This window comes from Octopus bimaculoides, chromosome 2, assembly GCF_046866305.1.
Source record: "Octopus bimaculoides isolate indiv1 chromosome 2, ASM4686630v1, whole genome shotgun sequence".
NCBI classification, from domain to species: Eukaryota; Metazoa; Mollusca; class Cephalopoda; order Octopoda; family Octopodidae; genus Octopus; species Octopus bimaculoides.
Window position 1 is genome coordinate 41,988,386 of NC_142929.1, and position 13,770 is coordinate 42,002,155.

The window sequence follows — 13,770 nt, forward strand, 5'->3', positions numbered from 1 at the left end:
ACAAGAAATTCCTTTGTTTTTTAAACTTGTGAAAATACTATTTGCTTTTTAGGTTGGTAGAATTAGTAGAGACTTGATACAACTTGGATTCTTTGTGTCGTATTGTTCTGGTTTCAAATTTCTGGAATATCGACTTGAGATTTTTCTTTCTCGTGGCTCGATATAATAAATATCAATAAATTAATTAGAGCGAATTAATTAGTTATACATTCACCTTAACCTCTCCATTTAACACACAAATGATTTCATTATGTAATCTCGACTGAGACTACACTATGTAATCATTTGGTCAGTCTGAAAATTCATAGACAAGCCAAGTGGTTAAGAAGTTCTCTTCGTAAATGACGAGTTCCCGTGTTCGATGCCACTGCACTACATCTTGGACAAATGTCTTTTATCATAGCTTCGGTTCACCACAAACCTTGTGAGTGAAACTGGGTAGACGGAAACTGTATAGAAGCCCATTGAATCAGTTGTACCTTTAATTCAAAGACTGAGCCTTGTAACATGCTGTGTCATACCGAATCTGTCTGATGATTATATCAAGGGTACAAGTGTTTGTAGAATAGTCAACTACTTCACATGCTAATGCAAAGTTTTTCATTTGATCGAACAACTGAATATTTATCGTCGAAATTGACGGAGGTCCATTTCCTTTATATGTGAATGTGTACATGCATACGGGAAATTTGTATGTATGTTTAGCTGTGTTGATATGCGCATGTGCGTTTTGAAGAACTGTTATTTTCTATGTATTTATGGATAAACATGAAGAACTGTTATTTTTTATGTATTTATGGATAAACATGAAGTTTTTTAATGTTTTAGATACGGACGACTCCGATTCAGAAAAGAATTGTCATATGATTATTCTCTTGACCTTCGTTCCTGGAGTAATTTTAAGTTCAGTACCTCTGGTTCCATCTCTGTTATATAATGTTGGAAAGCTACTTGGTCGTATGAGTAAGTTATTACAGGTGAGTAAAATTCTATTTCTCAGAGATGCACATTTCCCTGAAAGTTTCTTCGTGGTCTGTCAGCTTACTTGAAACTGTAATCAACTATCCACGCCACCATCTTAAAAAAAGGAATACTACCCTGCTATAGTCTGTATTCCAGCTTCACTCAGTCAGGTAGTATATGCACGTCACGTCCTGTATTGAAGACTTATTTCACAATATATTCGAAAGTAATCGTTCTTAGTGACTTTAATACTTATGTTTTCTCCACTCCTTCCATGCCCACGCTACTATAATAGAAACCGGATATTTTACAATTCCGAACGCTCTGAAACTGTTAATATCATAACCTACTGGCATTTCTGATCGATATATATTCCCCTCGAACACTTTTGATCTTCAAGCTTAGCCTTCATCAAACTATCGTCGTCACTGCACCTATCAAATCGTTTACCCAACGAATTCTGCCCACACCGAGCCTTATAGCATTTCAAGCAAGCTAACTGGTTAATTTCTCAGCAAACACGAATATCCAATTTAGAATAGAGATTATGTGTTGCTGCTAGTTTCTTCTTTTATTAATCTACTGTACGATCCTGCTTATTGAAAACTTGTGGCCGGAAATTCTGAGAAACTATTTTATGCTGTTAGTAATCTTTATTGCTGAAGGCTGTATTTCTGTAGAGATGTTCTGTGGAGATCATGCTTGAGATATAACTGTTCACTGACAACCTGCCTATATTAGGCTTTTGATCACGTGAGAAATGAAGTTCAGTTATAGCTGTTAAAGAAACATTCATCAATTACTCTATATTTCCACTTCTTTCAGTAGTGAATTGTAACTTCCTATACACGTATTTAAAAAACGATTTTACAGGATTTTTGATAGGATACAAAATCTCCACTGTTCAACCAAAAGATTTGTTTTGTAACAACCAAGTATGCTATAACTCTTTTAGAAAAGAGCAAGTATCTCAAACCAAATTTTTTGTCTTCTACAATATATCTGTCATGTAACTAGATATATTTCTCTTTCTTTTATTGCAGAATTTCTCTCATCCGTTTTTCCAAAATAGACCTCAAGTTATTTGGAATCTGGAGAAACTACCTATACTGACTAAATACCTAGAGTTTATCGAAATTGAAAACGATCGAATGCTAGTCGAAGAGGTCATTGAAACTTTCAAAAAGGAAATTCTTCCAAATATCTCAAAATATCAGAAAGGTAACTTCCAAGTTGAAACTCTAACAATATCAAAAACTGACTCTCTAAAATGCCTCTATAATTAAAAATTTGATTTCGACTTATTAAAAAATTAGGGTATTTTCCCAAATCATAATAGAAATACCTTCTTGTGGATGCTCTTCTTGTTCTCAGTAAAGAATATGGGAGATGCGAGTCGACTGCATACGGAAGCATTTCAAAGATTACTTGAATGTTTGTATGTTGGAGTGAGAACGTTAGAGGCAATGGAAGCATTTTTCGGGTATCACTGGATACAGAGAATTTTTTAACAAAAATCGAATTCCACTTGAAGAAGAAGCGTGGAAGCAGTGTGTTATAAAAGACAGTAGCTCCTTGCCTGAAAAAATGTAACTAAGGACTAAGACTAGGGTGAAAAGTGATAGGCGTCTGTTTCAGGAAATGCAGAAGGGTATTCAATGTTCTTTCAAAAGAGCAACTAAGTCCTGACAGATGAGCATGGTAATGCGTTCTCTTCTGATCGAAATACCTGGCTGGTCTTCAATACCAAAGGTGAGGTGAGACAAGCCAAGTTAGTGCACCACACCTGGTCATTAGTTCATGCTCCAAAATAGACATAGCACAATATAAGGGTGAAAGCAAGAGGAATCAGTGACATTGATTCGTTATCACCTTTGTGACGCAATGCAGCCACCATCAACTACATCTCGAGCATGGCTGAAAATTTCAACTCGTTTTTTCAGGACCAGAAGCCGACTGAACCGAACGTCTCTGCAAGATAGTTAGGTTCCTCAACTGGTCCTTGGAGTCCTTCTCTATCACAGAATGCCATCTATGCCATGTATATTTATATTTAATTTCTTTTGTTTTAATATTCTGTACCATGTGTACTTGCATTTAATTTTGACCTTGATTTTTTTGTACTCCAAAGTACCCAGATACTTGTAGCCATCCACTTCAACATCCTTAATTCTCTCGCTGTATATAGAACAGCCATATTAATGAGGCGAGAAGCATTACTTTTCAGTATAGTTACTACTTTCATCTCTTATAGAGATTTTGTAACTAACTGCTTTGCTTGTTGCAAGATCAGTGACTGATTGTCGCTTGATTTTCTATATATTGTCACCTGGAACAAATTCTTGCTGTCTCTAGCGGCCGAGTGTTCACCACTGACGATAGGCACAGATAGCCTGAAACTGTTCGGTCTGGTGATCCCGTCGTATGCTAGAAGACGGTAGGTGTTCGCTCCCCTGCTTGCAATATATACCAGGTGCAGATTGCATCGATAACCAGCCGGATGAGGCTCTTCCTGGGGTGAAAAACGGTGTAACGCCGAACAGCCGTATTGATGTGGCGATAAACATTACTTCCTATGTGTGTGTGTGTGTGTGTGTGTGTGTGTGTGTGTGTGTGTGTGTGTGTGAGTGGAATTGTGTGTTACTCAACGATTTAATCCCAGCATTGGTCTGTATTTCATTTCAATCGGACAATTTTTCACATTTATAACGTTGCAGGTCATACCCATGGTGACTACAGTCATATGAATATCATAGTTAGAAAGAAACATGAGGAAGTCGAGTCACTGCATTGCAACGAAAAACTTTGTTCGGTGAACATTAATGATACGGCTGGAAAAATACCTTCGTCACCGTACGGCGTGTCTGGTATTATCGATTTTGGTCACACAAGATACTCGTACATAGTTCATGATGTTGCAATTTCTATTGCTTACATCTCACTGGAGAGCAAAATCATTGATTCATTAGATGTTGGTGGTCACATTTTAGCTGGTTACTTTTCGGAGATCAAATTGAATTCAGAGGAACTTGACGCTTTACCTGTTTTGATATGTGGTCGCCTTGCTAAGTCATTGACTATTGGAAGGTACGTATATCAACAAGATACTACAAACTTGTATCCACTGAGAACTTCTGCTCAAGGTTGGCCATTGATTCGTAAAATCTGGAAGACACCAAAAGAAGTCCTTTTGAAGAGATGGAATGAGATTATAAGCTCATATGGTGAAAATTAACGAGAATATATGAAGTAAAATGAAAAGGAACGATTGGATATATAGCTTTTGTTCTCGCGTTTTTTATATACGTCTAACACAGAATTACACGTATGTAAAGGTTCACTTGCATATACCTACCTACCTACCTACCTACCAACCTACCTACCTACCTACCTACCTACCTACATACATACATACATACATACACACATACATACATACATACATACATACATACATACATACATACATATGTAGCAGGAATATTTAGCGATCGAATTTGGATTACTATTTCCGATGAAAAAAAAAAACACACATTAAAACCTAAAAAAACCTCAGCTAAAGAATACGATTGCAATTCGCGAAGATGATACCAACGTCATAAAAAAATCTGATAATTCAAGTCTTCGTGTGGATCGGGATGTAACAACAATTTCATCTTCGGCGCATATTTTTTTTTTTTGCCTACACCACCACTATATATTAAGCATATTTTAGCTACTAACAGAGGAGAATACACGCAGACAGCAGACGGTTATCATCAGACAATATCAGAACCAGCAGCTGTCCTGAGCGCTGTCGCAACACAAAATCAATGGACGGCGGCAACAGCACCACACAATGATCAGCTAACATCAAGAAACTCTCGACAGCGGTTATTATCATACCTAGTCCAAGAACAATTAGTTTCAAACTATCTTGATGTTTGTCGTTCGTAGTAACGACAAAAATTTTGCTTGCAATAAAAATAAATATTCTTTTATCAAAAATTTTAAACAAGTTTCTTTGTTTATCGTCACGCTCACATACATACACGTACGTACACACATACATACATACATACATACATATGTATATATATATATATATATATATATATATATATATATATATATATATATATATATATATATATATATATATATATATATATATATATATATATATGCGTATGTATACACATACCCGACAAAGGTATTGAATTCGATTTTATTTTGTTAGTAATATTATCGAGGATGTTATAATACTTACAAAGACACTGCTATATAAAGAAAGCTATCACGTGTAGAGCAGTGCCAACGAACTAAGACACTTTGAATCAACAACATAAACTCCAGCAGACTATCAAATTTTAATAATACTAAAACTCTAGAGATGTTTGTGTGTACCCGAAATATCTCAGTATATTTTGTCTCAATTTGTTTTTCATATTTATTTTCATACTTACCTTCAGCAGTGCAGTACAAAGTTTTGTGATATTTGGACCTCTATTTATTCATGAAAACGATTAAACAAAAATTTTTGTTTCTTATTTCTTGATGAAAAAAAAACATGGCTTCCATGACGTCAACACACATACACACATACAGAATACACACACATATAATGAATGTCATGGCGTGTCAATCAACACAAACACACGTCCGCTATCTGTGACATTTACGCACACATAGTCTTCGCGCTCTCTAAGAAAAAAAGAACGTGGACTTTTTGACGTACTCAATATTTTAATCATTTAGAAATATTTTTAACCGAATGTGATTTCAAAAATGTAAGTTGTTTGTACACTAAATATTTATATTTTAGCGTTCTTTAAGCAGACCATATTTTAATCTTTTTTTAAAAATTATTTTCAAGTGAATGGCGATCTTTCGCTTTGACTCTCAGAACTGTCATCCGAAGTTCGTTAATTTCCGTAAAAATTTTTTATTTATTTACTTTTGTTTTATAGTGAAAGATGTATGTACGTGTATATGAAATGGACGTGTGTGTGTGTGTGTAAAAGAGAGAGAGGGGGAGAAAGAGAGAGAGGGGAGGAAGAGAGAGAGAGAAAGAGAGAGAGAGAAAGAGAGAGAGGGGGGAAGAAGAGAGAGAGAGAGAGTGAAGGAGTGTGTTGACACATATAGGTACATACATCAATACGTATGTGTACATCTTTTTGTATGTACGTGTGCCTCTGTGTGTGCGTGTGTGTGTGTGTGTGTGTGTGTGTGTGTGTGAGAGAGAGAGAGAGAGAGAGAGAGAGTGAGTGAGTGAGTGAGTGAGTGAGTGAGTGAGTGAATGAGTGAGTAAGTAAGTGACAGAGTGAGTGAACGTGTGTGTTCTCGTGTATGTCTAAGTGGCTGTCTCTCTCTCTCCCTCTCTCTCTGTCTCACACACACGTCCATTTCATATACACGTTCATACACCTTTCACTTTGTCCTCTCTTTCACTTTAAAACAAAAGTAAATAAATAAATAATTTTTACGGAAATTAACAAACAAAACCAGCTGATCCAGATGACAGTTCTGAGAGTCAAAGCGAAAGATCGCCCCAAGGGAATACCATTACAAAAATTTTTTCGAGTGCATTCAACGTTTCTCAGCTCCAAAGATTTGGCTGCTATTTCTAGCACACCCTGCTACCACGTAACAGCTATTTGCGATAAAGGGCCCAAAATACCTGTTACATAGTAGCAGGGCGTGAAAGAAATAGCAGCCAATTTCTTCCTTTACGCGTGATTTCGATGTCACATTCGTTGAAAACATGCGAAATAACCTAGGGAAACCCCCGCTCACGAAACAAAGTCTGTTGCTGGGAAACTCAGACTTTCCAGGTAACCCAATGGGTCACGGGTAGTCTAGTATATTACTAGAGGTGTCACCAAACAAGATATTCAGTAAAGTGGAAAACATTATCAGCAGAACGTTCAGAAATTGTAACATAAAATATATATATAAATAATCCGGTGACATTTGTACTTTATTACCATTGCAGTTTTGCATGTTTGTTAGCTTTCCCAAGCTCTCGCTTTCTATCTATCTATCTATCTATCTATCTATCTATCTATCTATCTGTTTGTCTGTCTGTCTGTCTGTCTGTCTGTATGTATGTATGTATGTATGTATGTCTCTCTCTCTATCTATCTATGATACACGATCCCTATTGATCGCTTTTTTAAAAATCCCTTTTGATCGAACTCCCCCTTTTTTCCTTCCTACGATCCCTTTTGATCGACACCCCCTACTTTTTTTCCCTTTCCCCTTCCCCTCTACATTGTATTTGTCCCATCTTTGTTGAGCCCCGTGTGGCTAATAAAAGAAATCTATCTATCTATCTATCTATCTATCTATCTATCTATCTATCTATCTTTGATTTGTTGTCTGTTTGTTTGCTTGTTTCTTTCTTTCTCCCTATTTGTCTCTCGACTCCTGAATGCCTTAGCCACAGGACCGTCTGTTATCTGACACATAACTGGGCCTACAACCATCCCGGGCTAGAGCGGACCTGTGAGTAGTGACAATTAAACTCCGTACACGCCAGAACTCTTGAACTCCCAAGATGGAACCCCACTGCCTGATGCAGTTCTTCTGTTTCGCCCCCCGATATAGAGTGAGCTGTCCGGGTTCACTTTTATTCAATGTTCTTCTGGTAATTGCCTTGTTCTATTCATTGTAGTTAGGATTCCACAGCATTGTGCGACGTTGTTAGATAACCATATTCGGAGCATTAACGTTTAGCATTGAATAAAAAAAATTAAAGCGAAACTTCTGTGGGTTCTAAAAAGCGATTAATAACTCGAAACATCGCATATGAAGTTATTTCATTTAATTTAGTTATCTAAGGCGCAGATGTGGCTGCGTGATAAGAAACTTGCTTCCTAACCACATAGTTCCGGGTTTCAGTCTCACTGCGTGGCACCTTAGGTATGTGTCTTCTACTATAGCCTCGGGCAGACCAAAACTTTGTGAGTGGATTTGGGAGACGGAAACTGAAAGAAGTCCATCGTACATGCATAGCTCCCTATGTGTGTGTGTCTTTATGTCTGTGTTTGTTCCCCATCACCGCTTGACAACCGGTGCTGGTTTGCTTACATCCTCGCAACATAACGGTTTGTCAAAAGAGACCGATAGAATAAGTACAAGCTTTAAAGAAAACCATTAAAACATTAGATATTGTAGTCATGGACACCCGTAAAAAGACAGCAGAGTAGTTGATACCGGAATGGAGATTCACACGATTAGATTTGATTTAGGGCTAAACAGCAAGAACAACCCACAACAACAACAACAACTGTTAGGTTAATCACACACACGAATACGAAGTAGTACCAAAAAGTTCCCGGACTAGTTATGTTTAAAAACAAAACCACTTATTTACCTACGTTTTAACATCATTTTCTTCACTTTGCGCAGAAAAAACACCGGCTCTGGCGTTCCTGCCACTTTTGAAATTCTGCCCGGAAGTCGTTTTCCGTAAGCGAATCAAAGACCTACTTCGATTCGCTCTTGGTCTCGACAACGGTATTAAAACGGTGACATTTGAGCTGCATTTTCATCTTGGAGAAGAGATGAAAGTCCGCAAGTTTAAATCTGGCAAATTACAAGTTTTCAAGACGAAGCCAATAAATTTCATCTTTATTTTGCTTAGGATGTTTTCACGAATTCTGAGTCTGTAAATGCAGTCTTCAAGCTTCAAATCTTAACGTTAACGAACTACTTGGAGATCTTGGCGAATCAAGAAACATTGTTTTACAGAATATGTATATATGAATAAGACCATCAAAAGCTGCATCATGAAAAAAGTTCGAAAGAGTTCGAAAGAATAAGCGCATCGCATCGTCCGTCGCTCGGGTTAACAAGGGACGCACTCGGACCTTAAGTAGTGAGAACCGTTTGAAAAATATATTTCAATCTCTACCCAATGCCGGTACAATCAGCAATAAGTCTGCGACTTGTTCTGGGGTGCGTGGGTGGGAGCACAATGCATGTCTCGGGATCCTGAAGGAGGTCCACTTGGGAAGAACCGTTAGTGACTGTGAATTGGAATGTCACAACCCTTAAGGGTAAAGAGCAGGAATTAGTGGAGAAGGCCAAACACTAGCGGCTCGATATGTCGGTGTCCCTGCTACAAAGATCCGTGGATTTGGTATCTTATGTTTGGATGGACGATATAACCGAGTGCATACCGGAAACCATAACATACTTAAAGCAGCTCAAATGATTTATGATGTGTTTTTTCTTCGTCTTCCTGCGGCCAGAACCGAGATGCTTTGCTGGGTCATCCATCAGATTCTCATGAGGGCCTAAAGCATTTCAAACATTAATTGCTTAGTTCTAGCCCTGAACGATAGGAATTACTTACGCATAAGTTGTTCTCAATAGGGCAGCTCAGAAACAAGGTGGTCAAACACTTGAAAATATAAAACCTTCAATATCTCACCTTACTGACATTCAGTTAGCATTGCCTGATCTTTTACAGCTTAAAAGCCAAGAAAATGAATGAAGTGAATCGAGCATTATCAAATTTAAAAAGTTTTGTTAATGTATTAATATCAGCTGTTTGGTCTTAAGTGTTGGCTCTGATAGATATTCGCAACAATAACTCTAATAGTTATTCAACCCAAAGGTGCTAAATTGGATATTGAAAACATTGATACTTTTGAAGGTTTGATGAAATCACGAAACAACTGGAATAGAACCGAAAAGAGGTGGCGTCAGACGCTCAAATTGAAATCAAACTCTTGTGAGTGTGGAGGTGCGGGTCAAAAGCAAATAAGCAGACAGTGATACAAAACCTGGAAATTACTGACACACATGAATTACCGAAAGAAGCCTACTATAGAAAATCTGAGTTTTATGCATTGATTGATAGAAAATTACAGGATTAAATGATTTTAATTAATTGATTTTAATTCCTACAAAAGCTGAAAGTATGCAAGAGTGATAGTGAAAATGTTAGCCCATCAATATCTCATAGGCCTTAACGATGAAGCATTTGCAACAGAAAGGCAACATTTGCTACCACTACACAAAGCAGGTTTAGAAAATGAAAAGAATTTTTTTTGCGAAATTTATTAACTAACAACAAACTTTGTCACATATGTCAAAATGTTTGCGCTTGTTTGAGAATATTGTTGACAATTTTAACTACAGTTCTAACTACAGTTGCATGTGTGCTTGTATATGCACACATGTATGTATGTATGTATGTATGTATGTATGTATGTATGTATGTCATTATTCAGTTTGATTTCAAGATTTCTTGCCAATAGAGAAAGAGTCGGTTTCTAACCGAGATCCAAGGCTCCTTCATTGGAATTTCAACATCAACAACAGAGTATTTTTGTCTGTCTGTCTGTCTGTCTGTTTGTATATGTGCAGATTTGTATGTTTTGTTTTATGTATGTATTCTCAAGCGTATAGTTGCTTATCAAGACATGCTCATATGTGTCTTGCAAACAACTTGCACATGCAAGTGCTACCAGTCAATAACTCCGCATACCGGAAGCCAGCAAGTGTATGGGGTCATCAGGAGAGAATGCGCGCCGTTTCGGGGCCTACCTCTCGACGGCATCAATGCGCACCGGCCCCCCTCACTGATATGAGGCCCCGCTTGCTAGATCAACTGATTATTAAACAAAGCTCAATATTTCTCTAGCCATCGCTCATCGTCTCTTTTTAACCACATCAGTGGCTAGCCTTCTCCACTGTTGTTTGGATATCGGTAATGGTGGTATTTACCTTACGATGAGTTAGGCCTAACGATGACAGCAGTCGTTTCACACTGTTTCCTACAAATCCTCTACATCCGACTTCGATTGGAAAATGCTCCGCTTTTCAGCCTGCGTCTTCACATTTCTCGAGGAGGTTTTCATAACGGTCCATCTTTCGAGCCCGCGCGGCGTCCATATTATCTTCACGAGGAACCGTTAACTCAACTAGATTTACAACTTTTCTTCTTTCACACCACATTAAAATGTCAGGTTTTTCCATAACTGGGATGGGAAAGAATGCCTGGCACCCAGGCAAATCTGCAGTCACTTCCCAATAGTCGTTCCACTTTTCATTTCTCACAGGAAGTTTCTTGTTCTTTTTCTTGAAACGGATCCGCTGACCTGAGCGCACGAAGGTAATAAAATCTTTAGATGGTTCTTTCAACGGTTTTTTCTCAGTGTTGTTGAGATGAATTTGGTTCTTCATAGCATTGAAGATAACCTTCAGGACCAGGTTGTGTCTCCATGTATATCTATTCAATGCTAAGGAACAGTTGGAAAGAATAGGTTTCAGTGTTCCGACCTTTCCGCATTTGCATATGTCGTCCACTTCCATATTTCATCCCAACGTATTTTCCTCTCAACAACATGTTCTTCCCATCTCTTTATCTGTCCTTGTTGACTACATCGGATCAAATGAAGCTCTCTTCTCTCTGCTTCTCTTGTTTTGACACTGTTGCTAACAACAGATCTGCGTTCGCTCCGCATCATATCTGCAAACGGTTTGAACTGATTTGCGCCGAAACCAAGTCCTCTCCGATGGTTCTGTGTTGCACCCACCATATCTCTGTGTATAAGAGAAGACAAGATGTCATCAGCCTCTGCTTCTGCTTTCCACTTCCTGGCTGTTTTCACCTCTGGTGGGTTCTGCCTGATTTCCGTATCCTTCGATTCTCTCAGCATCATCACCGTCCGTATCTTCCCTAGTTTGTATATTTCGACTATTGATGCTAGTGGTAACTGCAACGAACCTCTTTTACGATAAAGAGCTGAACTGTTCAACACCCGAGGTAGGCCTAGCCACTTTCTAATGAACACATTACATTTTTGTTCAATGATTTGAACTCGTGACAAGGCTACCTCGTATATTAAGAGTGGCCACGAAAGTCGCGGGAACAAACCGAACTGCAAGCACCAAATTTTATAGTTACCTGGTAACTTCGAGTTATCAATCGCTGATAATCCAGCTTCGGCTTGTTTCATGATTTCCATTCCGCGACTTCTATCTGACAATGTTCCAGCGTAAACACGCCCCAAGCTCTTGACGGGTTCTTCTTTGACTGTTGGAATGCTTTCTTCAGCTATTCGAAACTTGAATTCTTTCTGCACTCCCTTAACAAATGTCAGACTACGCGACTTTTTTTGCTCTAAACCGCATCCTAGACCACCTCACAAGTTCGTCTAGTCTCAAGAGTGCATTCTGCATGACTTGTTTATCTGTAGCTAGAAGTCACGTCATCCATGAAGGCTTTCTTAGGCGATTGTACATGGGCGATTTGTACCGAAAAATCCACCGCTTTCAAAATCAACTCCATGACTAAGATAAACCACGTGACAGATATTGTACAGCCAGCAGCAATACCAATCTCCAATCGGTGCCAATCTGTTGTAAAATCTCCAGCTGTAAACCTCATGTCGAAACTGTCATAGTACATCCTCATTATTTTGATCACTTTGTCTGGAATGTGGAAGTGGTCCATGGCTCTTATCAGTAATTCGTGTGGCACTGAGCCATATGCATTAGCTAGGTCAAGCCATACCACGTTCAAACTTCTCTTTTTCTGCTTGGCATCCTGGATTGCTTTCCAAATCGAAAAACAATGTTCAACGCATCCAGGGATCCCGGGGATTCCAGCCTTTTGAACAGACTCATCAACATACCCGTTATTTTGTAAATATCTTACTGTTCTCCTGGAAAGAATTCCCATAAAGATCTTGCATTCCACATTCAATAAGGATATCGGCCTAAACTGTTTTAAAGTCTTTGCATTGGCCTCTTTCAGCAGGTATATACCTTCTGCATTACACCAGTCTTCTACTAGAGTCTCTTCGCGCCACAGTTGTCGGAGTAGGACAAAGAGCTTCTTTCGCAGACGATTGCAATATTTATAGACTTTATATGAGACGCCATCACCTCCTGGGGAATTCTTTGCTCTCGCTTTTCTTACGAAATCATTCACCTCTCTCTCCGTGATGTCCCCAATTTGGAATTTGATATCAGGTTCTGAGAGATGATTTAGCCCATGTAAAGGTGGCAGTGGCTGGTTACGGTGCGGATCGCTGTATGTTTCTTTGACATGAACGTCCAGTTCTTCTTTCGTGCACGATAAAGAACCGCTCTTCGGTTCAGTGAACAGCATCTTAGTAAACCCGTACGGGTCCTTCAGAAACTGTCCCCGAGTCCTTTTACTCTCCTTTCGACGCTCATATCGGCGGATATGTCGTTGCACATAACGACATTTCCTTTTCAAATCATCATACAGCAGCGCGAGGCCAGGTTTGTCCTCTTCTGCAGCACATTTCCACCGCTTTCTTAGGCTGGTCTTTTCTTTCCTCAACTGTTTCATTTTCCTGATCCTCCTGTTTGGTCTACACTTTCCTTTCTCTAACCGGATGTTCTCTTTCACTCCAAACAATTCCTTCCCTGTATCGTAAATTGAGCATGTTAATTTTCCCAGTTTCTCCACTGTAGAGCCTGTCATTTTATAAAGAGCTCGACATACCTTGTTTTCAAACTCTTTATATTTCTCTTTCTCATTAGCAGCAGGCCACAAAATCCTCGGTCTCCTCCGAGTACTATCTGATGCACCAGACTCATGACTTGTAGTTTCCTGACGGGAAGAGGTCTTTGCTGTAGCATTTATCGATCCGCTGTGGTTTGCGTCTGGGGATGATTTGCCACGTGTTTTACGATCAGATGATCTATACTGCTCTGTCTTCTTCCCACAAGTCTTTCTCTGATGTATCTTCAAGCCTCTTTCAGTTGCAAAGGTTCTACAGCACAGCTTGCATCCAAAGTTGTTCGCACTTCGTTCGCTGTTCGAATGAATAGCCG

The 13,770-nt window shown here is 38.8% G+C and overlaps 1 protein-coding gene across 6 annotated transcripts in view; it reads left to right on the forward strand.

The window, feature by feature from the left end:
- LOC106884233 (hydroxylysine kinase) overlaps positions 1–4,950 on the forward strand; it is a 49,664-nt gene extending 44,714 nt beyond the window's left edge. For all 6 annotated transcript variants that reach the window (XM_089344344.1, XM_052976762.2, XM_052976764.2 and 3 more), the window contains exons 4-6: positions 829–977; positions 2,007–2,184; positions 3,681–4,950. In XM_089344344.1, coding sequence (XP_089200470.1) covers positions 829–977; positions 2,007–2,184; positions 3,681–4,198 — 845 coding nt within the window. In that variant the 3' untranslated portion in view covers positions 4,199–4,950. The remainder of the gene's footprint in view (positions 1–828; positions 978–2,006; positions 2,185–3,680) is intronic.
- Positions 4,951–13,770: the final 8,820 nt, after the last annotated feature.